This window comes from Anabrus simplex, chromosome 1 (assembly GCF_040414725.1).
Source record: "Anabrus simplex isolate iqAnaSimp1 chromosome 1, ASM4041472v1, whole genome shotgun sequence".
Taxonomy (NCBI): domain Eukaryota; kingdom Metazoa; phylum Arthropoda; class Insecta; order Orthoptera; family Tettigoniidae; genus Anabrus; species Anabrus simplex.
Genome location: NC_090265.1, coordinates 294,665,723 through 294,693,684, shown reverse-complemented (window position 1 = coordinate 294,693,684; position 27,962 = coordinate 294,665,723). Strand labels below are relative to the sequence as shown.

Sequence of the window (27,962 nt, the reverse complement as noted above, 5' to 3'; positions counted from 1 at the left end):
CGAGGTTGTGCTTGCCTGTGGTACAGCGCTCGTGGGTACAGCAGGAGTGTCTGAGAAGTAAGTACAATGAAGTTTATTTCTATGGTTCGTCAGTATATTGCTTCACCGTGACTCTTATCTGGATTCACGCGTTCATCTTCTATCGAATCTGTTGTACGTACCCATACAGTGATTTTACATTTCAAAAATCCTGCAGACTAGGCACTGACCGGGATTCAAACCGCGGCCGTCTTGGTGAGGAGCTGGTGATGTTAACTTTCTGCTATTATCACCCTGCCACAACCTGTTCTTATTATTGGTGCCTGAATATATCAGGCTTCTTCGCTGGTTTGAGAATCAGATCTCACTATGCAAGCGAAGGAAATGAAACACAAATGACCTCTACTCAGCTACTTTCTCAGCTGATTGTTCTAAGTAGTGTGTTGTGCGGAAATAGGAAAGCTATGCCGTTCGAACGTCAGGGGTTTAAAAATGGCCATACTCTAATGGGGTTTCACTCAAGAATTATGCAAAACGATACTTAGTTTCAAGTTCTAGGACAACTATCTCACTGTAAGGAAATAAATAATCACAGTTACACATCGCAATATTGTTAGTCCGACTCGTTGGCTGAATGGTCAGCGTACCTTCGGTTCAGAGAGTCCCGGGTTCGATTCCCGGCCGGGTCGGGGATTTTAACCTTCATTGGTTAATTCCAATGGCCCGGGGGCTGGGTGTTTGTGCTGTCCCCAACATCCCTCCAACTCACACACCACACATAACACTATCCTTCTCCACAATAACACGCAGTTAACTACGCATGGGAGATGCCGCCCACCCTCATCGGAGGGTCTGCCTTACAAGGGCTGCACTCGGCTAGAGATAGCCACAAGAAAATTATTATATCACAATATTGCTAATGACGAGAGCGGGTGTGATCTGCTGTGTATGGGAAGCTGCTCGTCACCGAGCCAACGGGGTTTTTAATATTCAATGGTTATTAAAAACCCCGGCCCGGCCGGTAAGAGAATCCACGGCCCTCTGTACCGAAGTCACTGTGCTGACCATTTAGCCAAGGAGCCGGACTCGCAATGCTGTACGCACAAGTTTTGTTGAGTGCTGGCTTCAAGAGGAACGGGGTTTAGCTCGTTGGGGTTCAGGGAAGGGAGAAGAATGCTGCTCCGGCATTCATTTTTACAGTACTGATAACCAAAGAGAGTTACGTAAATTGTGAATAGTAGTAAACTGAGCTCAGAGAGAACAATATTTACTTCATACGTACATATTTAGTTAACCCATGCAACACCAATGTAGAGAAAAGGAAAGAGAAACAAGTAATAGAGACAAATTTAACGAAATGCGGTGATGTTTTCAGAGTCACAGCATTCCGCCACTTTGACTACTGTATTATGTTTCTGCCTTCGCTGTGCACGGTTGTACGAGTATCTTATCGAGGAGTTCGGAGCTCTTGAGGCACATGTGACGCGGCTGATGTTGCTTCAGCCATAGTGATTAGGCCCTATCAATTTCATTTGATCACTTCAAATGAACTACAAGAAAACAAGCTACCATCAGAACTAGCATGCAAAGCAAAGACAAGAGTAAAGCTCCTTAGTAATACCACGAGTAGTCGAGATCAAAGTGCATTTCACATTTCAATGCTCCTAGCTCCATATACGATGTTAACCGAGTACTACCGAGTGAGGGCTAGGGAGCCAAGAGATTAAAAGAAAATAGCGGAGATAACACACGATCCAACAAACAGCTTCTTTATCCACTGCCTTGGTTTGGTGCTTAGTGCATTGGTTAGCCCAGTTCTGTTCCTGGTTCTAAACGAATTTACGACTGGTGACAGAATTGTGTAAGAAAATGGATTAAAACCTTATTTTTGAGCTTCCTAGAATTATTGTTCTATGATGTCTTCCTTCATCCACTGGCAAATGTCAGTAAGGTACCAAACCTGCAGACCGCAGTTAAACATAGAATATAGACAACAGTGGTGGAGTGCTGGAGTCAGTTTCTGCCCCTTTGTCACCTAGGTAGAGTTCGGTTCTGACTTGTTGGTGAGATTTTACTATGTCTAACGCAACACCATAGTTGATTTCCGAAACGTGAAAAAGTGAAAAATTTCTAATTTTGCGACATCTCTTAAATCTACAGCAATTGAAGAGTGTTTTAATAATAATAATAATAATAATAATAATAATAATAATAATAATAATACTCCACCTTCCTGGTGTAGTGGTCAGTGTGTTTAGCTGCCATTCGCGGAGGCCCAGGTTTGATTCCCAGATCTACCATGAAATTTGAAAAGTGGCAGGAGGACTGGAATAAGGTCCACTCAGCCTCGTGAGGTCAACCGAGTAAAGAGGGTTCGATTCTCACCTCATCCATCCCCGAAGTAGTTTTCTGTAGTTTCTCACTTTTCTCCAGGCAAATGCCGGGATCGTACCTAACTTAAGCCCACGGCCGCTTCCTTCTCTCTTCCTTGCCTATCTCATCCTGCACAAGGCCCCTCTTCAGGATAGTAGGTGCGGCCGCCTGGGTGAGATACTGGTCCTCCTCCTCAGTTTTATCCCCGACCAAATGTCTCACGCTCCAGCACACTGTCACTGAGGCAGTAGAGGTGGGATACCTCGCTGAATCCGGGGTAAAAACAAACCTGGACGATAAACTGATTCATTATTATATAACAATAAGAATAGACCCTGCCAGTGACAGAAGTTTTGGTCACATGGGCGTCTCTTGAAATCTACAGTAATTGAGGGGACGGTAAATAAAGACATTATTAGGCACAGACATCAAACAAAACTTCACACGCATTGAGTATAAAGCGTCTGCATAGCGAATTTGATTGAGGCATCGCCTTCTTTCCTCAAGATGGAGAAATCATATCCTTGATCAGTGATGGAACCCAGGATGAAGGATTCATAGTTGGCAAAGATAGTTGGATTTTGGAAGAGTGGACGGAAGTCCACTCTGCATGCTGTCAACGTGTAGGCCCGAAACATCTCTGGTGATACACGCTATGTTTTCCCGACCTAATAGACTTCTGCTTTTCTGCCATCTATTAGGATAAAGCGTCAGCCACGCGGTCAAGGTGTAGCGTGCCTCCCTCTTACCCGCAGGCCTCGGGTTCGATTCCCGGCCAAGTCAGGGATTTTTACCTGTATCAGAGGGCCGGTTCGAGTTCCACTCAGCCTACGTGATTACAATTGAGGAGCTACCGGACCGTGACACGGCGGCCCCGGTCTAGGAAGCCAAGAATATTGTCCGAGAGGACTCGTCATGCTGACCACACGGCACCTCGTAATCTGCAGGCCTTCGGGCTGAGCAGAGGTCGCTTGGTAGGCCAAGACCCTTCGTGGCTGTTGCACCATGGAGTTTGGTTTTATTACGATAAAGTGGAACGTGATAAGAGCACAAACCATATGTCTGCACATGGTTTGTGAAGCCACACATTTCTCCTTCCTAGCCTTTTCTCAATTACCAGAGAACAGCACACTGTGTGGATTTCGCCCATTTCTACGGAGAGGTGAAGGCCTATTCACTGTAGCATGTTTCAGTGGTGGTTTGTAGTGTGATGTGTTGTATGGAAATGAAGACGTGGTATAAAAGGAACGCAAACACACAGCCCTTTAGCTAGAGGACATTAACCAGACAAAGTGAAAATCTTCGACCCAGCCGGGAATCAAATCCGGAGGCCTCTAAACCATAAACCACTACACTGACCATTCAACCAAGCAGTCGGAAAAATTCATGCAATTATTATTTAGGTGAGAGTTGAACAACAGGTTGTTCACTAAGAGAAGTATTATCCGCACACTTTATCTTGGTGCATTTGTGTACGGGGTGAGGAGTAAGGAGTGAGCTGTCCCGGTATTGATAGTGCTGCCTGGTGCTGCCAACTGAATGAAAATGAAATCTGAATTGAATCGAGAATATGATCAATCGATATGAAATTTCTCAACCTTTATCATCTTAAGCCAACAAGTATGTCACATACACATTATATAACATTATAAAACATTTCTCGATGCGAACCTTGTTCCTAGCATGAATTCTATACTTTGGCTTTGTTGTGTAAGCAACAACAGTACTAGTACGTAAAGTGTACGCCAGATGTCGCACAACGATGCTTAAGCGATTCATAGTTTGTGTTTCAAAGGTTGCCAGTACGAATCTCGAAGATCGCTGAGGTCGACCGATTCAGCACTATACTGCTAATAGTAAGAGTTGGTGTCTGACAGGTAAGGTTGGAGGGAGGAGCACTGCACGTGCCATTTCACGATGTTGCCACATTCCACCATTCCTTTCTACATACTCTTACCCCTCGCTTCCGGCTCACTTGTTCCCTCCTTCATTCTGGCCGCTGTGATCTGTTGTAGACTACCTGGCCAGGCGGTGTCGTCCCATTTGCGATCACACTTATACAAACAATCAGGTTCTTATCAGAGACACTGACAGGTGTGGCAACTCCCAGCAAGACGAGCTGCCCTGAAGTGTTATCTCCATGGCAACCGCAGTCGCCCCACCCTCGTTTCCATGGCAACCACACAGCCACTCCCTTTATCCCGCCTCGGCAGGCAGTAAACGGACCTCCCTCTAAGAAATGTCAGACACCAACTCTTATTATTAGCAGTATAGGGTGTAAATGCAGCAAGATAAAGTGTGCGGATAATAGGTAAGAGAGAGAGGCCGAATTTAAGGAACTCATTTCTGCTAGTGATTTTATTCAGGACACTGCATTACGTACAATAAAAGAAATGTTAATTAAAGTACACCACCCATGACGTCGCAATCTTGGGTTGTGAAGTTCAATCGACGGAATAATATCGTACCCAGAAAAATTACTCATCGTGTGGGGCGTAGCTATTCAACTACACACGTCGACCTTCAAATTAATGCTGACTCCTTCCAAGAAAAAGTAACGAATCTAGTTATTTCAAACAAACTTCAGCCTCACCAGTTGTTTAATGTATCGATTTGATAATGAAGCTCACAGTTCACATACCAGCATAGCACACACTGCCATACGTTGGCTTGGAGCTGGCACTTATGCATATGAGAGTATGCCAATATATTTTTCCAGACGGTAATCTTATAAAAAGTTTCCTACCCACTTTCCAAATCTACCTTAAATCATCATGGCTCATGAACGAAATAGCACATTCGCGACTTCTCAAGCGATCAAAATAGGAAAAGATATCCCTGATTGTTGACTCGTGGAGTGATAATTGTAATGGTAATAGACATGGTTCCATAAGATAAAATAGACCTATTATTGCGAAGAAGTGCCTGGAAAACGTACTGGCATCGTTCAAAATCTTGACATGTATTCCTTTCGTCCATACAAGAATGAATGTTGTCAGGCATACTGTAAAACAGACATGTCTCTCATCCTAGCATCGGACTATAATATGTAGCATAGGGATAACTCCATGAAAGTGAAAGCACTTGTTCATATCCAGATTCCCGCTTCTACTTCCAGCACCTTAATCAACTGTGTGTATTTTATCTTTTATTTACAAATTTGCCTTACGTCGCACCGGCACAGATAGGTCTTACCGCGATGAGTGTGTATTTTACGAGTGGAGATGTCTACATGAAGGACCTGCTCTATTTATGACTCCTACACAGTTATGTTTTAATAGTGCCAGTGGTAACTGTGATACTTGTGAAACACTAGATTGTATGCGATGTGCTCATTGTGCAAATTATTCTTGTTATCATCGCACTATTATTGCTTTACACTATTGTAAACTGTCATTCGAAACTGAAGACATGTAATGTGTCTTCCACAGCTCATATACTGTAAGTATGTCTTCAAAGTGTTGCTACATTACTTCATGTCTTTATTAATGGAGAAGTTAGGGCTCCTGGCCTTCTCTTACACTCAACAATAATATAAAAATAAGATTACGATATATTACAAACATAAATTACTACGGTAATACTTTTATATTCAACATGCAACTTAATGTTACTGCTGTACAAACCTCATAACTGTTTAACGCATAGATGTCGGCCAAACGGACTTCACTTTAAGAGACAGCTATGCAATTTCTACGAGACCAGTTCCATGAAGCTGCTCAACGTACACCCCATACACTTTCGTTCTTTGAACGGAACCAACGAATATTATTATTTATTATAAATAATAATACAAACAACTCGTTACCTGTCGCTTTTACGTCCTACTAGAACTAACGCGCTAGTCTCGTATTTTTATCTGAACGCATGTTTCCAGTACATTTTCTTTCATATTTCTAGCTTTTACGAGGCTTGTGGACAGTATTTGCCTCTACCCCTTTATCAACTGTTATGTGAAAACAAATACCATAATTTCTTGATCTGGATGTGTACTCCATCATCTATAAGATGTGCTCTTCATTTTTAGTACATTTTACATCTATATATACAAGAGTTTTGTCTGTACATTGCTCAGAACTTAAAGAGAATGGTATTTCTGTATCAGTTGTGTCCACAGTAACAAGGAAATGCACTTTTTAATTTTCCATCATGTCTGTCTGTCTGTCTGTCTGTCTGTCTGTCTGTCTGTCTGTCTGTCTGTCTGTCTGTCTGTCTGTCTGTCTGTCTGTACGTATGCATGTATTTGTGTACGTACGTGCGCGCATCACCAGGAAACGGCTGAAGAGAATGTGTTGAAAATCGGTATGTAAAGTCGGGGAATGAGCCACTACAATCAAGGCTACTGAGTGAAATGGTAGTTTAGGGGGAAGGCCTTATTTTCTTTTGCTAGTGGCTTTACGTCGGACCGACACATAGGTCTTATGGTGACGATGCAACAGGAAAGGACTAGGAGTTGGAAGTAAGCGGCCGTGGCCTTAATTAAGGTATAGCCTCAGCATTTGCCTGGTGTGAAAATGGGGAAACCACGGAAAACCATTTTCAAGGCTGCCGGTAGTGGTATTCGAACCCACTATCTCCCGGATGCAAGCTCACAGCCGCGCGCCCCCACACCGCACGGCCAACTAACCCGGTGGCCCAAAATTTAATTCTCATATATTTATGTTATTAGTGATCCTATCGATAAATACTATATAACTAAATTTATATACAATCAAATTTTCGGTCATTTATGTCTTATTCAGTTTTACCGTAGCGACTATGATAAGACAGGTGATTGATTATTTTAAGAGGAAATACAGGGTGTCCAGAAACACACTGACAACGCTTAGTATGTTGTGCGGGAAGGCAAACTGATCGGATTTCAAGAAGGAACCAATATCCAGAAACGCACAACTTGGACGCTGTAGCGCATCGAAGTGTGAGATAGGTGTGCATTCCACATGCTCTCAATAAACTCAACATGAGTAGCACATCCGGCTCATTTCAAACGGGGTTCTAACTCTGTACCTCCTATGTCATTGCCGAGCCTACATCGGCGGTGCTGAACCTCACGCACATGACCCAATACGTGCGGTTGTCCTTGAGGGATTTCAATCGCTCCATGGACTCGAGTGATAAGGCCCTGCACTGACGTTACAGGAGTGTCATATACCACACTCTTCATGCTACCCCACAGAAAGTAGTCGAGAGGTGTCAAATCTGGCGACCGTGCTGGTTTTGGAACTGGTCGACCTCTTCCAATCCATCGATTTGAATATGCGACGTTGAGGTGATTCCGCACATGTACATAAAAGTGTGCTGGAGCTCCATCGTGTTGCAGCCACATTACCTGTCGAACATATGGTGGCACTTCATCCAATAGGGTAGGCGAAACATCTCTATTAAATGTGAGCTAGATCTGTCCTGTTAGTCTATTTGGGAGTACATATGGTCCAATGATACGGTCACCAATTATCCCAGCCCACATGTTAATACCGAACATGACCGGGCGAGTTGGCCGTGCGTGTAGAGGCGCGCGGCTGTGAGCTTGCATCCGGGAGATAGTAGGTTCGAATCCCACTATCGGCAGCCCTGAAAATGGTTTTCCGTGGTTTCCCATTTTCACACCAGGCAAATGCTGGGGCTGTACCTTAATTAAGGCCACGGCCGCTTCCTTCCAACTCCTAGGCCTTTTCTATCCCATCGTCGCCATAAGACCTATCTGTGTCGGTGCGACGTAAAGCCCCTAGCAAAGAAAAAAAAAATACCGAACATGTGTTGGTGATTTGGAATCACCTGCGCACGGGGATTTTCATCCACCCAAACATGTTTGTTGTGCAAGTTTATTCTCCGTCTATAGTAAAAGGAATTGTGGCTGGAGTATGCATTGTTGTAAATACCACTGCGTAAACTGCACTCGTCGTGGGGAGTCCTTTTCCCGTAATGCCATGACTTTCTGCCGATGGCATGGATGGAGCTGCTGTTCACGGACAACACGCCACACGGCACTTTTACCTGTGTGCAGTGCCTGTGCCATTTGCCGAGTGCTGGTGGATGGGTCCTGTTCGAACATTGTCAGAACGTCCTCCTTAAAGTGTAGTGTTCGAGTCGAGCGTGGTCGACCCGAATCACGTTTTGGCACGTAATAGAGGACAAAGAGTAGAATGGGGATAGTACGTATTCAAAAGAAACCAGCAAAAATTGCCACTACTTTACAATGGACACACCTCAGGCAGAAAGTACCTACGTGGAACTGTCCGTCTTCTGTTAGTCGTCTCTCAATAGTCGCGAACGTGGAGTGATGCTGGGGTACATCTCTTTGGAAAACGTTCGCACACAAACTTGCAGCAGCTCTAACATTGCAATACGCTTTGCCGTATGCAAGCACGATGTCGGTCATTTGCGCAACTGTGTACTGGTACATGCGAGCACAGAAATGGTGTCCCGGTATAAACAAAGCATGGTATACCCCCACCTCCACGCTTAACTCATTGCTGCAGCTAGCCAGCCCGCTACAAGACTGTTGTGACTGAAATGGGCACCATTCACACACTGTGCCTTCAGCACTACCCGTTCATTCCCTCCCATCTTTTTCGGTACTGGAGTGGCCTTCGACACGACCCCTTCACTCCCTCACCTCCTTTCGGTACTGGAGCGGGGCAGTGTTGATTGTTTACGTCGGGACACCATTTCTGTGCTTGCATGTACATGTCGCACTGCTGTTAACAAAGTTACTGCACTAGCAGACTACAGTACACAAGTAACGCAGCGGAAGGCGCACCAGGGTCTCTGTGGAGAAATGTACCGCATGCACAAGAATGTTATTAGGCTGAAATCGTCTATCCACAGTACACAGATTATACTTCCGTATAAAGACACCAAATCGGAACAATAATTGTCACAACCGTTCTCAGATTTCGACGATCTCCAGCACCCAAACCGTACATTTCCGGACAGGGGCTCCTTCTTGAAAACCGAACAGTCCGCCATCCCGCACAACATACTAAATGTTGTCGGTGTTTTGGGAACACTAGGCAACCATCCTCTATACAACTCTAATCAGAGTGGAAAAATGGAAAGGGCCCCACACTTAGAAAAATAAAGGTATCGGCCTAAGAAAGACAAAGATCCACGAACGGCCATGAAGATAAATTTGGAATTCAAGAGGACGAATTGGGGCAAATAATCGTTTATACGAAGGGAAGTCAGGGATTGGAATAACTTCTCTTCTACCGGGCGAGTTGGCCGTGCGCGTAGAGGCGCGCGGCTGTGAGCTTGCATCCGGGAGATAGTAGGTTCGAATCCCACTATCGGTAGCCCTGAAGATGGTTTTCCGTGGTTTCCCATTTTCACACCAGGCAAATGCTGGGGCTGTACCTTAATTAAGGCCACGGCCGCTTCCTTCCAACTCCTAGGCCTTTCCTATCCCATCGTCGCCATAAGACCTATCTGTGTCGGTGCGACGTAAAGCCCCTAGCAAAAAAAAAAAAAAAAAAAAACTTCTCTTCTTCATAATCATGTTTAACCTCCAGGACTGGCTTTACCCTCGGACTCAGCGAGGGATCCCACCTCTACCGCCTCAAGAACAGTGTCCTGGAGTGTGAAACTCTGGGTCGGGGATACAACTGGCAAGGATAACCAGTACCTCGCCTAGGTGGCCTCACCTGCTATGCTGAACCGGGGCCTTGTGGGGGATGGGAAGATTGGCAGGGATAGAAAAGGAAGAGGGATGGAAGCGGCCGTGTCCTTAAATTAGGTACCATCCCGGCATTTCCTGGAGGAGAAGTTGGAAATCACGCGAAACCGCTTCGAGGATGGCTGAAGAGGGAATAGAACCACCCTCTACTCATTTGACCTCCCGAGGCTGAGTGAACCCCGTTCGAGCCTTCGTACCACATTTAAAATTTTGTGGCAGAGCCGGGAATCGAACCCGGGTCTTCGCGAGTGGCAGCTGATCACACTAACCACTACACCACAGAGGCGGACTTGGAATAACTTACCAAGGAAAATGTTCAATTAATTTCCTATTTCTTTCCAATCATTTAAGAAAAGGCTAGGAAAACAACAGATAGGGAATATGCCACCTTGGCGACTGCTCTAAACCCAAATTAGGATTGATTGATTGATTGATTGATTGATTGATTGATTGATTGATTGATTGATTGATTGATTGATTGATTGATTGATTGATTGATTGATTGATTGATTGATTGATTGATTGATTGATTGATTGATTGATTGATTGATTGAAGGGCGTGGAAAAGAAATACTCCCTAGACCTCCATGCGTAACACTGTTGGGGTCAGAAAAGAACAAAAATTGGTCAAAAGAGTTTGGATAGGATAGGTGAAAGTGAGGAGCCTGGCACAGGTAAGCGGAAGAAATGCCAGGACTCAGGTAGGGGCCCCGTGGTCTCCAACCCACGTTCCCATGTTCAGAGACCCTGGGGTGCCCTTTACGACGAGCAGAGGATGCTGTGGGTATTATTCTACCCAACCACGGGAGTGGGGACTATGATAAGGAAATTAATGAATTTAGAAGAATTTAGAATTTTGCTGCTTAGTCCATATCACCACCGAACGTTGCTGACGTGCGAATGTTGTTCAATGGTATTAACTCGTGATGATTTTTGTCATGTTTTCTTAAGGTTTAAAACGCATGGTCATCAGTCCATATCGATAAGGAAAATTGTGAAGATGATTAGAAAATGAGAAAAAATCATTAAGGAACGATTGCTTGAAGAATAAGAGAGAGTTATGAAAGGAAGGAGGATTCCCTTTACATTAGTTGCCCTTATATCACAGAGTCGGAAAAAAACACTGAGTGGTTCATAAAATTGATCAACAGTAACATTACACTGACAATCCTTTTTTGTGAAATGCTTTGTCTCTTCTGCTGCCACTCATGCCCGAAAGGTGGGATTACTGCTGCGTATCAGGTATAACAGGCTGTTTGGATATTGTCGGGACGTAACTGGGGAGTTAGATAAACTTCTTCTTTAGCTATCTCATTCCTCTGGTTCGTGAATTTTATAATACAACTGGTATGTAACACACTGGTTCATAGTATTCGATCCTTAATCTGAGGTGCTGATTCGAATTAGCAGTGTGCACACTTAACTGAATAATGGCAGAGGAGTGTTCACGGCTGACTGCGGCCTGGTCCTTCCAGTTATGGAATTTTGGACTGTTAGATCGGCAGCGTAGTATTGTTCGTTAAAAGTAAGTCCGAAGCCTTGAAGCATCCTGAGACACACTCTCAACAATGACGCAGACATTCCGAGGCGTCTGCATACCAAGCCGACCAGTCAATGGATTGAACTGCGATTCCTTCAAGGAAGTAACAAGAAATAAATAAATTAATTAAAATAAATAAATAAATAAATAAATAAATAAATAAATAAATAAATAAATAAATAAAAAGCAAGAATATTTGCGGTTTTTCATTTGATCGAGTATCTCATATGATAGTATTGCTTTTAACCACGACATTCCTACTGATGTTATTGCAATAATCTTTATTGATTTCAGTTAGAAAAACCATCACGACAATGTTTCTTAGGATGCAAAAAGGCAGGTGTGGGTGAGTGTCCACCATTATAATGAAATCTGCCCAACTCGAATGAGACTGGCAGTAGGCAAGTGGGCCTACCATCATAATGAAAACTCCCCAACTTGTTTGTGAATGCCATTAGAACGAACATTCCCTAACCCACTCTTCACATGAGGAAAGACGTATTGTAACTTCCCAATCGCGTTTCTACGGTAACGTTAAGAGCTATGCAATTTCATACATTCCTGTGAAGATGTTAACATTTATGGTTTCCAAATTTTTCTCTCTCTCTCTCTCTCTCTCTCTCTCTCTCTTTCTCTGTGTCCTTCTGTTTTCTAATCTAAAAAAGCCATTTGCTTCTTCACTTACATTAAACATCCACAATTTAAAATGCTTGTTATCCTGTTTGAAGTCTTTTCATAATTTACAGCCGACACTGACTAAACTCAGGTGTACACATTTCCTTTTCGCGGAGGCACGTATAGCCAGAAGTGTGAGGGATAGAGAAGAAAGAGACATTTTTTATTTGTGAAAAATAAGTTCAAACTACAGTTGTTTTGTACTACTTTTGATTGATAAATAAGTAAAAAAATACGTGCAGGTAAATAAACTATTTATTTTCAGATGGGGCGATGCTGTATTCTCTTCTGCGCGATTGTCCTGGCGCTTACAGCCACAGAATCGGATGCTGCGCGTATTCTAGGTCTATTTCATTACAATGGAAGAAGTCATTTTGTTATGTTCGAAGCACTCTTGAAGGGCCTTGCAGCCAAAGGACATGACGTGACTGTTGTGAGTCACTTCCCACAAAAGAAGAAACTCCCTAACTACACCGATCTCAGTCTAGAAGGCTCTCTTCCACGTTTAGTTAACAACTTCACAGTAGACACAGTTCGCAGTTTCGGGCATCTGAAATTAATGGACTTCATGTGGAATACTAACTTAGATTACTGTAAAATTGTCCTGGACCACCCTGTGATGCAGAATATGATGAAGACTAAAGAAAAGTTTGATGTTATAATAACAGAAATATATGCTATTGACTGCAGTTATGGATTTTCTTATAAGTTTAATATCCCTATCATCGGAATGATATCAAGCGTTTCAACTCCATGGGCCAACGCTGCCGTAGGAAATCCAGATAATCCTTCGTACATTCCAAATTATTTTCTCTCGTACAGGCCACAAATGTCTTTTACTGACAGACTGACTAACATGTTGTTTCATGCGTTCACTTCGGGGACAGAATATATCTTGGGAAATCTCCGCACTGACAAACTCCTCCGAGAGTATTTTGGTCCAGATATGCCTGCGCTCTTGGAACTGACCAGAAGAACAAGTCTCGTATTCGTGAATAGTCACTTCAGCATCAACCAGCCCAGACCAGCTGTACCTGCCTTCGTGGAAGTGGGTGGACTGCACATTCCTCAGCCTAAAAAATTGCCTAAGGTACCTATACCTATTATTAGTTTATTTTTTAGTCTTCTTCCAAGCATTAAGTCAAGTATTATTTCTGACTCATGATACCCTATAACACAAAGCATTTTAACATGGATATGTTTTGGGGCTGAGGTCTATCTGGAGATAGCGTCATCAATTTATGCTGACAATCTTGAATGGACAGAAAACCAACACCGTGGTAACCAGGCAACCTGTGTTCGTCATCTACCTACACCAAGTCATTGCCATCTCCCTCACGTTATTACCGTGTCCCAGAAATCTGCCTTCTATACCGGGTGGTCCACCAGCCCCTTGTGATCCAGTTTTATGCTTCCCTTCACATTTACTACAATTCTGAAAGACATCGGTCCCTCTCCTTGAACCGGGGTAACATAACGAGATGTGTATTAACGGGCTAGAAGACAGCAGTACTCGTGGGCGCCACTATATGGGTACCTCGAATTAACCCGTAAAACGAGTACAGATACGCAGAACACGTACTTCAAAAGAAGAAGTGGATGCACAGACCGGGAACACGGTACTGTTTAAGCTGGTAAGTGGGCACCGTAGGTCAAGTGTTGCAGTAGCTCACATGGCTAGCACGCGGTAGGATGTGTGATAGTTGAAGTGGTCATAGGTTAGAAGGTTCAAGTCCCATGCAAGTAGGTTTTTAAGCCAGTTGCCTGGAATGTGGCAAAGTTGTATACTTAATACCGGTATTTTTCACATACTGATTTGTTTATTTGGCCCTGAAAAGGGCCGTTGGTATGGAGCTGGGTTGATCGAGAATAGGGAGCATGTGACAAAACTTCAGTTACATCGTTTAGCGCAGCACCTGCTCGAACCAGTTGCTTTACATGGCCCCACAGAAAAAAAGTCCAGGGGCGTAAGATCGGGTGATCTGGTAGGCCAGGGGACAGGTCCTCCCCTTCCTATCCATTTATCAGGATACGTCGCATGGAGATGGTCCCGGGCGACCCCCGCCTTGTGCTGTGAATATCCATTATGTTGAAACCACATACTGCAGCGGTCAAGGTGTGGCACATGTTCCAGATACAGTGGTAGTTCATCTTGGAGATACCGCAGATAGCATAGGCTGGTCAAATGGTCCTCAAAGAAATGGGAACCGATGAAATGATCACCCATGATTCCAAACCATACATTCACGCCCCACTGTATCTGAAAAGCTGTCCGTCGCACCCAATGGGGATTATCCATACTCCAGTAATGCATATTATGGCGATTAACAGTTCCATTGTTGTGAAATCGTGCTTCGTCCGTAAATATGAGAGTCGATAGAGAAGCAGGATCAGTGTCCACATGCTATAGCATCCATTGACAGTACGCCACCCGGGCATCGAAATCATGAACATAGAGCTCCTGGTGCAAGTGCAGATGATACGGGTGAAACGGGTGGGTATGCAATACCCGCATAACAGACGCCTGGCTGATTTTCGTCTCCTGTGCAATGGCCCGTGTGCTAGTATGTGGGTTACGCCGGAAAGCATCAAACCCGACCTCTTCACTGTCAGCATACGTCACGGGATGATCTCGAACAGGCCGTGTCCTTCCCAGGGATGCAGTATCCCTCAGGCGTCTTCCCACACTCCGAAATGCTATGCCCGTCGGTTGTCGTCTATCCGGATAGCATTCTTGGTACAGGCGCTGTGCCTGATATGCATTCTATCTAGCTTCTCCATAGATAAATAGCATATCCCCATACTCATCGCTGGAATACATCTCGAGGCAGTGAATAAACTTCGAAGAAGAGGAGTTCGCGCAGCTACATACTTAACCTGCCATTGCATGTTGTTATCGTTTCAAAGGGGCAGACTCCCTAGCTTCTCCATAGATAAGTAGACTTTGGTCTACGAAGCTTGGAACATGTACGACATAGCTAACTGACCATAGAAGACCATCTCTTCATCCTCGTCCGACCCAGCACCATACCCAATGCAACGATACATACGGCGTTTTACAGGGTCAAAAAAACAAATCAGTCCTTGGAAGCTATCAAGTACGCAACCTTACCACATCCCAGGCAACTGTCTATTAAGGGAACCGGGTAGTGTAAACGTTAGTTCCCAATAAATCTTAAATATCTACGAAAAGCTATATTTATGATATTTTGAATAATTGTTACAATAACTCTAGGGTATACATCAGTTAAATTTCGTGATGATTGAAAAAACCACGAGCAGTGGCGTGCGGTTAAATTTGAAAAATGGGCTGCTTTATATTTGTACCATTTTCTTGTGATTCAGAAGACTTAGAACCTTGAGTATTGGAGTATGAACTTGCAAGTGTGTGTTTAATAGCATGTAGCAGATTCATATTGATGGGCTTGATGGTTGATTTTTAAACAAAAATCAAATCGAGCAAACGTTTTGAGCATTTTGTAATGGCATTTTTTAGTTATACTTCATAACATATCTCAATAACTACTAACGGTTTCAAGGCGATTTTTCTAAGGCTCTGTACTGGTACTCGCACAATATATGGTAGAAACTTCAGGATTGTACAGTTTTTAGTTCTTGAGAAAAAGGTACATTACCGATCAACAATTGTGTTTTTAAAAAAATTACTGTAGGTGGAAGTTTGAATACGAGCACAATCACAATGTAAACATCAGGTTAACATAAACATTAGATAGGCTGTAAAACGACTGACGATTGTTAATGCGTGCTCAGGCCAGCCAATGTGATGAACAGAAGAATCTCCCAAGATAACAAACTTTCCCGATTTCAGTTACATGATGTAGAACAAGAAATATTCCCGGAAAACAAAAAGAGGGCGTGTCTTTACACGTAATTGACGTATGCTTGGATGCATTAAAATGTCAATAATGACCAAATATGGTTTCTATACCCATGTGTTATATATTGTTGTAATCGGAAAAGAATGGAGATTGTTTTGAACCTAAAAACGAAAAATGCTATTTTTTGTCATTCCACACTACCCGGTTACCTTAAAAGAATCGTATGTGGGATTCGAACTTCCTACATCGAACACTGTCCATTATCACAGACCTCCTCGCCCACTTGCCATGTGAGCTATCGGGACACTTGACCTACGGCGCCCACTTCCCAGCCTACACAATACACTGCTCCCAGTCTGTGCGTCCACATCCTGTTTAAAGTGCAAGTTCTGCACTCATTTTACGAGTTCATTCGAGGTACCCACAATGAATTAATAGTGGCGCTCACGATTCCTGCTGTCTTCTATCCCGTAAAAATTAATTTCGTTATATTGCTCCGGTTTAGGGAGAGGAACCGATGTCTTTCAGAATTGTAGTAAATGTGAATGGATGCATGAAACTGGATCGCAAGGGGCTGGTGGACCACCCGGTATACAAGATGAAGCGTAATTCGCGCACTCGGGCGTCGCAGCGCGACTCCTCACATGCCAGCAATAAAAAAATGTCTCTTACAAAATTTCGTCTTGCGAGTATATCCGGCAGATAAACGACGTTGAAGAGTAACAATCTGGCAACACTGTAACCACATGTAGGGTAACTACCTCTGTCAGCAGAAGTTAGTCGTACTGTACAGTTGGTGCAGTGGATAGATTTTTGGGTTAGCATGCAGGAGGTCGAGTGGTCTATCCTGAGTTGAGGCGTATGTTTTTTCTTTCGTAAATGTAGTCCAGGTGGTATGGTATCTGGCATCTTAATCGTCAACAGCGATTGCAGCGGGTCCTCTAGAAACCATTTGCTCTTACATACTACGATCCTAGAAATGGACGAACAATCGTTTTCATTGGTCAGCTTTGAAAGGCGCCCTTTCCACGTCGTGGGCGTGAATTTATTCGCACCACTTCATCTACTAGATGTGAAACCTGTTTGTTTCAGCTGTCTGTTTCTTATTAGTCTAACCAGGTATTTGTTGTTTCAGCGTTACAAAATGTTGTAAATGTAGACATGTGACCTCAGAAACGGTGTCTTACTGTATTACAGTAGGTAATGTCAGATGGGGTCCGCCTCTGTGGTGTAGTGGTTAGCGTGATTAGCTGCCACCCCCGGAGGCCCGGGTTCGATTCCCGGCTCTGCCACGAAATTTGAAACGTGGTACGAGGGCTGGAACGGGGTCCACTCAGCCTCGGGAGGTCAACTGAGTAGAGGTGGGTTCGATTCCCACCTCAGCCATCCTGGAAGTGGTTTTCCGTGGTTTCCCACTTCTCCTCCAGGCGAATGCCGGGATGGTACCTAACTTAAGGCCACGGCCGCTTCCTTCCCTCTTCCTTGCCTGTCCCTTCCAATCTTCCCATCCCTCCACAAGGCCCCTGTTCAGCATAGCAGGTGAGGCCGCCTGGGCGAGGTACTGGTCATACTCCCCAGTTGTATCCCCCGACCAAGAGTCTGAAGCTCCAGGACACTGCCCTTGAGGCGGTAGAGGTGGGATCCCTCGCTAAGTCCGAGGGAAAAACCGAACCTGGAGGGTAAACAGATGATGATGAATGTCAGATGGAAATTAGCAAATAAAAAATGCTCCTCAACCCAGGATCGAACCATCGACCTCCTGCATGCCAACCAAAAACTCTACCCATTGCACCAACTGTACGGCACGACGCGTACGTGCTGACAGCGGTAGTTACCCTACATATGGTTCCAGTGTTGCCAGATTGCTACTCCTCAAAGTCCGTTTTCTACCGGATATACTCGCAAGACGAAATTTTGTAAGAGACATTTTTTTTATTGCTGGCATGTGAGGAGTCGCGCTGCGACGCCCGAGTGCGCGAATTACGCTTCACCCTGTATAGAAGGTAAAAATAGCACCGTCTTTTAAACGAGTAGCCACTGTCTTTGACTGGCGTTTCGACTAAGTCACAGCTCTTGATAGGTGGAGCCATTTTGTGGCATTGCATGCTTTATCAGCTGCCATATTGTTGTACCCTGTACCCCTTGCATGTCATAATAGGCCACTAAGGGGAACAACCAAAGAATCTCTACATGGTCGGTTTTTCCCTCGGACTCAGCGAGGGATCCCAGCTCTACCGCCTCAAGGGTAGTGTCCTGGAGCTTTAGACTCTGGGTCGGGATACAACTGGGGAGGATGACCAGTACCTCGCCTAGGTGGCCTCACCTGCTATGCTGAACAGGGGCCTTGCTGGGGGGAGGAATGGGAAGATTGGAATGGATAGACAAGGAAGAAGGAAAGAAGCGGCCGTGGCCTTAAGTTAGGTACCATCCCGGAATTTGCCTGGAGAAGTGGGAAACAACGGAAAACTACTAGGATGGCTGAGGTGGGAATGGAACCCACCTCTACTCAGTTGACCTGTTGAGGCTGAGTTAACCCCGTTCCAGCCCTCGTACCACTTTTCAAATTTCGTGGCAGAGCCGGGAATCGAACCCGTGCCTCCGGGGGTGGTAGCTAATCACACTAACTACTACACCACAGAGGCGGACTCTCTCGTCTTCTATGCCCAAAAACATATCCATGATTCTATGCCTTTCCGTGTAGTGGAGAAATTTATATACATCATTTTTCAGTGTGTCTATCAAAGAGGAAATTAAATATATTCTTGATCCATGGAAATTATAACCCTTTCATACCTTGCCCTTGCCCAAACATACACAGTCGAATCACATTGTTATGACCACCTGGTAGTTCCAAAGTAACCGACCTTCGCAGCACAGGCAGCAGATAGACGTGATGACTGTCACTATATCAGGTACTGATAAATCTCCACGGCTATCTGGAGCCATTGTGTCTGCATTGTGTTCCACAACTATTGAATGGTGCGTCGTGGAGGAGACAGACGGCGAACATGACGATCGAGGCGGTGCCACAGATGTTCGATAGTGTTAGAGGTCAGAACTGTTTGAGTGTCTTGATCGTGCTCTTCCAGCCGCGTGTGGACACTTCTGGCCGTGTGGCAAGGCGCATTATAGCGCTGGAAGATTTCTACCTCCCTAGGAAGGACAATCATCATATTTAGGTGGATGTGATCGCAGAGGATTGATTCATAACAAAAAACGATCAAAAGTGCCTTCTGCAGGGATGATGGACCTAGCTAATACCACGAGAACCTTCCCCAGACCTTAACACTGCCCCCATCAACTTGTGTTCCTCCAGCAATGGCTACAGGGTGTTAGTTCTCCAATATTTCTCACCGTACACACAGACTTCCATCCATTCTATGCAGCTGAAAACGTGACTCATCGGAGAAGGCTAACCGTCACCAATCAGCAACGGTCCAGTCGATATACTGTCGAGCAAATTCCAGTCGTTTACGTCGATGCACCTATGTTACCACGGATACAGCCACTCGTCTAATCGGGAGCCCCACTCGTAGAAGGGCTCGCTGAACTGTTGCGGTAGAAGCGTTCCTGGATGCCCCCTGGTTCATTTAACTTGTGAGCAGTTCCACTTAGCCTGCCGGTTGGCCTTCACTCACCGTCGTAGTCGACGTTCAGCTCGGACATCAATGGTGCGTGGAGCTCCACAGTTCCCACGACTGCTATTCCCAATTGTGCTATTTGTCCACATTTAAGACAGAGACACGCGAATAGCTCACAAACATCCCCACTTCAGAAATGCTGCCTCTGTTGGCCCGAAACCCCTTTTGTAATTCGGTGTCCATTGATTCCTTGACTCATGACAGCAGGAAGTGCAATGTGTGCAGCCAGCCTATCCGTCACATTATATATTCGCTTCATCAGCCCACGTCACAAAGCATATGTTATGGGCTACCCGCTGCAGATGGCATTTCTTGCCGGTGGTCATAATAATGTGATTCGACTCTGTAAACTTAGGTCCAATATTTGGATTTATGTATGGGATAAAAAATAGAGTAAGCTAACCTTAATTTTTATCAGGATGCCAATAATTTCTCATGACATAGTTTGGTAAAAAGGTAAATAACAAACACGTAAATATGTATACTAGTTTTTTACATTCATTTCCATTACTGAAGGATATTTTCAGATTTAAGCAACATTTGTAAGTCAAGGTAAATGAAATTGATTATGATTAAGAGTAACCTCCTTTTTTCACAAAGCTCTTAAATTGAAGACATGGATGGAAGAAGGGCGTAACTCAAAAAACACTCTTTTGAGATAAATGAGTTTAAAGAATTGCAACATCAAACACTTTTCTCAGAAATACAAAATTGTGGTATATTATACTCAACTACATTCTTGATTATTTCATAATATATACATCAAAAATATTTATACATTTTTTTGGTTTGTTGTCAATTTTGTATTTTGGAGTTACGCCCTTATTCCATTTTCAAGAAACATTTTCATTGAATTAATGTTTTTTTACATTGTTGGAAGCATGTAGACAAGTTTTACAGGTTAGAACATTTGACAGGGCACAACATATTATTAGGGAAGTCACTATATGGAGAATTTCCTACTCCCACAGATTCATCTCTCCGGAAAATATTTTCAAACCATGCACGTGCACCTGCGCGTACAAAGCTTACTAAATCTTTAACAACTTTTAATTTTCCAGGTTCAATACCTACACGAGGGACTGGAAAGCTATCCAAATTATCTTACAGACCATATATCCTTCAATAACTGAAACTTGTCATGAAACGTAATATTATAATTCTGGCTTCCTGATACAGTTCCTTCAGGAGAGTGACATAATATGACATACTTTGGAATTGAAAACTGAAGTCCTTTTGTTTGTGGTGTTGCAAATGACAGTGGGCTGAGAACGGCAGATCATTCTGATAGTAAGGATTTAGTATCCGAATCATCTGAGGTTTCATTTGGTAAATATTCACTGTCATCTGCTGAAATATCAGATATTTCTCCTCCTGACATTACTCCTGCGTCAGCTGTTTCGAGTCTGATGAGTGATGATTGCTGGCTCGCCCTAAGTCAGCATTGGAGCGTATTTTAAGTCGGACATGAGTAATATTTGGAAGAACGGCGCAACTCAATATAGCACATCACACGCCATCTATTGACACTACCGATAAGCCATTTAGGTAGTATCTAGAAGAGCCTCCAAGGAACGTATATATGCAATTTACCGAATAACGCCACAACGTGACTTAAGCCCTTCTTCCATCCATGTCAACAATTTATGTTGCCATGGATGCTTTCACGGCCCGTACTTATAGACATGATACTGTATAGGCTTTTGAGCTTATGCCGTATCAAGAATTTTCCCAAGTTCCCAGAGAACTGTGCTCTGCGTCATCAGAAGAAAATCTCGACTGTCCACGAGAAAGGCTTCTTAAATAATGACTCTTTAAACTTACACGTTAATACCATTTCCACTTCTATTATAAGGTCTAAATTTAAAGAGGCATTATTTAAGAAGCCTTTCTCGTGGACAGTCTAGATTTTCTTCTGATGACGCAGTGCACAGTTCTCTGCAAAACGAAAGAATTTCACCTTGTTTCCTTGACACGGGATAAGCCCAAAAGCCTATACAGTATCATGTCTCTTAAATTTATGTTTAAATCTATTGCACTATTACAAAAGAGGAAACATGTATTATGAGTTGCATTTTCCTAAATAATTTTTTTTTCCAATTTCAGGATATAGAGAATTTTTTGAACGGAGCTGAACATGGTGCGATTTATTTCAGTTTCGGGTCACTTGTTAAAGGCGAAACTCTTCCCAAAGATAAACTCCACGCCTTTGTTGAAGCCTTCAGGAAGGTACCGCAAAGAGTTATTTGGAAAATAGATGGTGCTGCTATTTCAGATCTGCCACAGAACATCAAGACTTCTACCTGGCTGCCACAACTGGACATACTCAGTACGTGTACTTGCAATAATTTTGAAAATAAAATAAAATTGATTTACTGGTATTTTAAGATAGTAGGGGAAAACACGATGAAAACACAACGAGAGATTATACTCGAACGGAGTTCACTAAATTAGATTTGTGCTTTAGTGATATGTTAATTTGTAAGTCAGAGGGAATGTTGATCCGTGTGCTATTGTAAGCAAAGTCATCTCCGTACAGGCTATGAAGGCCCTTGGAGGGGTGGAAGGTAAAGGCTTCCACCATCAGTAACATCTGCACTTGAAGGGGTAGAGAGGTTAGCTCTACGCCCGGTCCCCAGGAATTAACCTAGTGGTCATTTTTGGTGTCGGCTGAGTGAACCTCAGAGCCATGTGCACGCCCGAAAGTGGAAATCTCGTTTCTTAAATTTTATGACTTCCTAACGGGGATTCGAACCCACGTCCTTCTGGGCGAAGTGAGCACGCCTTTACCGCCTCGGGCAGGCAGCCCCTTGGAACTGAGCCAACGGCACGTGGTGTTCCCAAGCGGTCGCCTATCCAAGTACTGACCACGCCCAATGTTGCTTAACTACGGCGATCAGACGAAAACCGGTGTATTGAACATGGTATGGCCGTTGGCCGTGTGCTATAGTACGATTAGAAAAATAAAACTGCTATGTTAGGACTAACACTTATAGGGTTAAATATTTTAATTTGATGGCCATGTAGTTTTGAGGTTCAAAGCAATTTATATTATCAGCACCTTATTGTGAGCTATCTGAGATTACTTCTTAAACAAATTACTTCTTTAAACAAATGGTCGACTACGTCAGCAGCAGCAGCAGCAGCAGCAGCAGCAGCAGCAGCAGCACAGTTTAAAGGACAACTGGAGATGTGATATCGTGGAGATCGTGGAAGTACCGGTTGACGTATGATAGAGCTCCTCTATAACAATTTATTTATTTATACTTTAATTCATGGAATGGCTTTTCATCAGTGGTACAGTGTAGGCCTCCGGATCCTAAGATCGTGGTTTCGAACACTGGGGATGTAGATGGATTTTTGCAGGGCGGAAAAAATTCCATTTGACTCCAGCGTCGACACACTGGACCTACACCGGGAGTTCTGGTCTAAGAAGCAATTTCCTATGACAGCAGGATCACTCTCGTGGTTATCCCGTGCCCCCTGACTGCTGATACTTCCGTCTGGTGATTCGACCTGTTGTGCTGCATTCATCAACAGCATTACCGGGGGTGTTATCCAACAGGACTATGCACGCCCCCATGCCGCTGTTGTAACCCAACGTGCTCCACAGAGTGTCGACATGTGCCTTGGCCTGTTCGATATCCCGATCTTTCCCCAATCGGGCACGTATATGATATCCTTGGACGAAAACTCCAGCGGCATCCACAACCGGCATTAACCGACCCTGTATTGACCGATCAAGTGCAACAGGTATGGAACTCCATCCCACAAGCTGACATCCCGCACCTGTATGACATAATGCATGCCTGCTTTCAAAGTCAAGCGATTACACCGCTTAATAATGGACCAGCAGGCACATTTGCGATGGCTTTTCTGGCGCGGATATTAACCTGAAGTCTTGTACCTTTAATCGACAAATATATTGCCGAAATTTCCATATTCTACATTCCTTATTTCATAGTGTTTGGATATTTTTCCGCCATTTCATATAAATATATATGAAATGAGATAATCAAGACAATGCTTTTGTAACAACCATACTGGTTTATGGGAATCCAATGTAAAATTCACAAAACTAACATAAAATTTGTTAACTGTAGATAGTTCCCTTCTATATTTCCCCAAAACTTATTTTGTGTGACTCATGTGATTTTACAAATGACCAATTGAACTGTTACTTTCGCAGTACTCTTGCAGAGGAAACTAAGTAGAGAACACTATAATCGTTTGGTTTTGTCTTTAAACATATGATCGACTACGTCAGCAGCAGCAGAGTTTAAAGCACAACTGGAGATATGATATCGTGAAGATCATGGAAGTGCCGACTGACGTAGGATAGAGCTGCTAAACAACAATTTACAATTTCAATATGGAACTCTCTCCGTAGATATATTGTAATAGTATTATAATAATAATATATTTGGCCTGAGTTTGCTCGGATCAGTAATATAATGTCCGAGCGTGTGCCCAGGCGTCACGATATGTCACGGTATGAAGTCCGTCACGCTACTGAAGCCAATTGATGTATACGCCTTTCAAGTATTTCAAAAAAGATACGGAGCGTAGGAGGTCCAGCAGAAAGATGTTCCGCCCCTACTTTGTCAGGAAAACGTTTCACACGTATTTAGGAGACTTGAACCCGAAATGAGACAAGAAAGGCTAGTGACCAACACTCAATAATAATAATTGTACCAGGGGTACACCTCCCCCAGCCAGTTAAACTTCGACCCTTCTATAAGGCCATCTATCTAGTCTAACTTGAACTGATGTAGTACTAAATAGTTTGGTTTTCAACTGTGAGAATTCTCCACCATCGATTTAAGTGCCCCCTCTGGCGGGATCAACGATAATTAATTCTTAAGGGAAAATTTATTTCAACTACTGGCTATCCTTAGTTTTCGAAGATTGCCTTTCTTCATGTATCAAAGTTAATACAGATGTTGATTCCCATAGGGAATCTGTAATATTTGTTCCGAATGAGTAAATTTATAATACCAATATAAATGGTCCGTTATTGGTATTGTATCAAAGTTGTCAACACTTCTGCTGGTTCCTTCTCCAATATCAATCAACCTATCAGAATTGTGTGGTTTATCTAACCAATTATAATAGGGAGTGTGTACAGGAATCCAGGCTGTCAGTAAAGAGTTTTGGAATCTTCACTTCAAAAATACTATAAAAGCTGGCCTCTTTAGGGCCGTATTGTCTTTCTTCTTGCACCAGTTAATTCAGTGCAGCGTGTTCTTTGGGGACATGGACCGCGGGCAGCGTTTCGAAGACCCAGCAAAGCAAGGTAGAATTTTCATAACATGTGATAGCTCCGGCAGATAGCTTGAGGGAAAGGTTTCAAACCTCTTTTATTTACTAAAGTTCCAATTTTTTTGGTTTAAATGTAGAGTTTCGTCAAGTCTGAGGACTCCGTTCTATTCTTTACTGGGAAACATGTAAATTAAGGGAACAAGAGTGATTATCCTCTGTCGATTCTCATTCAAACTGGAATGGGGTGACTAAGATTTCTAAACCTCAACATTTCTTAACACTATTTCGGCATTTAATGTTTATTATTTAGTCACCCCTCTGCAGAATAGGCTTAGTCCTTGTATCATTGGGTCATAAGCCCACTTAGAGTTTTTAACCATTTCTGTAAAGAGGGCAAGAGTTTAGCCTCCTATCCTTTAGTATGTGGCCGATCACGTATAACCTTTTCGTTTTACACTAATACCAGGTAGTATGGGCAATCTTGTCCCTGTTAATAGATAATAGTTTGTAGTGTGAAGTTCCTTTTAGGAACAGTAAGTTATAAAACTGTTGAGCAGAAGATAAGCCCAAACCAGGGCTACGTGACTGTAAATACCTAATTTGAAGATTGTCAGGTATAACCTTGTGCGCCGTAAGAAATGTATGCCTCTGAGAGGCTGGACTATATTAACTTTTGGAGCTCAGACTCCTAGGCTATGCAAGTGAGTGTAGGAAACGTGCTCTTATAAAATACTGTACCTGTTCAGAGCTATAATGCTCATCCCTTGTATATTATCGCGTATATTTTCGGACGTATAGTCCGCTGTTGTTATCGGAATTGACGACCTCATTGTTATTCTGTTTAACTTATTTATTACAAATCTTCTATCTATCAAATTTTAAAATAAAAGGAGGAAGGAAATATCATTTCGAATTTCGTTGTGTTAAGTTCTACTCTTGTTAATTACTTGTCCACCCATTCACCCCTCACGCTTTTTTATCCCTCTGTGAGTCACGGTAACCTCGGAATAATAATAATAATAATAATAATAATAATAATAATAATAATAATAATAATAATAATAATAATAATAATAATCGTATGGCCTCCACTACCGTATGCAGGCATTTTAATTTGTTGCCACCTAGGCTATCTGCAAGTCAATTTCGAAGTTCAATTTTACTCTAGCTGATGACGGAGTAAAATCTCTCTTCGGTTTCTATGTCTGAGCCTTAATGAATTTGATCGCGAAAACACAGAATATATCGACAGAAATCTGCAACCTGCCTATATTGTACGACATAGAGTAACGAATGGGCTATTTTCCGCTCTTCGAAAATCCGACTTCGTCTATCGGTTTGAACCCACGATATGTAAGCGGACAATCTACCACTGATCCACAATAATGTTGAAAGCGTAATTCAATGTTTATTATAATAAGACCTCTCATTGTGTTTATTTACATGAACGTATATGAATCAGGAAAAATGCGCATGGGAAAGAACTCGTTACCTTACCATGAATGACCTTCGAAGCAACATAAATTAAGGAACAAGAAGTAAATATGCCTTTGCCTTAAACTATTGTGTGCGACACAATCAGAACGGTAACTTCTTTTTGTAACAGTAGGTCATATAACGTATCCTTAAGATTGATGTGCTTAATATTATAGTAATTTTTTCCTTTAGGGTCTTAATTACTATCTCATGTATAAGTTAACCAGGGAGTTGGTTGCGCGGTACGAGGCGAGTAGCCGTTAGCTTGCAGTCGGAAGATTGCGGGTTCGAAGCCCACTGCCGCCGTCCCTGAAGATAAATTTTCGTGGTTTACCATTTTCACACAATGAAAATGCTGGGCTTGTACCTTAATCAAAGCCACGGTCACTTTCTTCCCCGTCCAAGCCCCTCCCCATCCCATCGTCTCCATAAGAACTATCTGAGTCGGTGCGACATAAAACAAATATCTGTATAGGCTTATATTACTTCACTGGCTAAATTTACAGGGCCGATCGAGCCACGTTACAAAGAGAATATCTACCAGACAATCGAGCCTGGAATAAACGAATTCGTAGATATTGCACTAAGATCGCGATATTGGAACATTTCTGAAGAAAAGTGAAGCTTTCGTATTTAAGACTGAATTCAAAGAAGCATGTTCACACTAGTACTCTATTCGACTCTAAATTGCATGTGCTATCTTTCAGGTCATCCCAACGTACGACTATTCATCTCTCACGGTGGACTGATGGGCTCACAAGAAGCTGTCTACACAGGAGTACCTCTACTAGGAATTCCTCTTTTCGCGGACCAGTATCAAAATATCAAGAGTCTTGCACACACGGGAATGGCGCTCAAGCTGGACTATGACGAAATAAACGAGGAAACGTTTTCAAAGGCACTCGACACCGTACTGAACGACCACAGGTACCGCATCATTCATGTTAATAATAACAATACTAATATCTTCTTCATCATCATCATCACACATTAACTCATACTCAGAACGTACAAACCTTTAAGAGGTTTACCGAAAGTATATAAAATAGATGTTCACAACTCGTGAGTTTTATGGACCATTTGATGCAATGTTAACCAATATGTAAACAATTATGGTTAAATGACCGAAAATAATTAATTGCATATTGCTGTTCACAGCTACCAGGAGAAGGCAAAACACCTGTCTCAACTATTCCGGGACAGACCTCACTCGGCGATGGAGACCGCCATCTTCTGGACTGAGTATATCATTAGACATGGCGGCGCTCCGCATCTCCGATCGGCAGCTGTTGATATGCCTTTGTATCAGTATCTATTGTTGGACGTTCTGCTAGTATTATTGTTGGGTGTTGGTATTGTCATAGCTACGCTCTGGTTTTCTATAAGAATGTTGTTAACATTTATATTATTTGGGAAAGTATCGAAGGTAAGAATGGAAAGTAAAAAGAGAGAGTAAGCTGTTATGAGTAAATATGATAAAAGTAAATTTAAATCTGACAGAA

General features: G+C 43.0%; 1 protein-coding gene and 1 non-coding gene across 2 annotated transcripts; one reads left to right on the top strand and one right to left on the bottom strand.

Moving 5' to 3' along the window:
* Window positions 1-27,962, top strand: LOC136865197 (UDP-glycosyltransferase UGT5). The gene is made up of 5 exons (XM_067142392.2): window positions 1-57; window positions 12,508-13,332; window positions 21,829-22,051; window positions 27,168-27,387; window positions 27,619-27,962. The coding sequence occupies exons 2-5, from the start codon at window positions 12,508-12,510 to the stop codon at window positions 27,914-27,916; spliced, it is 1,566 nt and encodes a 521-aa protein (XP_066998493.2). The 5' UTR covers window positions 1-57; the 3' UTR covers window positions 27,917-27,962.
* On the bottom strand, window positions 22,542-22,660 carry LOC136859467 (5S ribosomal RNA). The gene has a single exon (XR_010859030.2). It is a non-coding gene; the product is annotated as a 5S ribosomal RNA (ribosomal RNA).

What these genes read in the sequence shown, in the direction of transcription:
- LOC136865197 (XM_067142392.2), top strand. Translation starts at nt 12,508, where the DNA reads ATGGGGCGATGCTGTATTCTCTTCTGCGCGATTGTCCTGGCGCTTACA. An exon ending in AGCCTAAAAAATTGCCTAAG is followed by an intron (nt 13,333 to 21,828) that starts GTACCTATACCT and finishes TTCCAATTTCAG; the next exon opens with GATATAGAGAATTTTTTGAA. An exon ending in ACCGTACTGAACGACCACAG is followed by an intron (nt 27,388 to 27,618) that starts GTACCGCATCAT and finishes TGCTGTTCACAG; the next exon opens with CTACCAGGAGAAGGCAAAAC.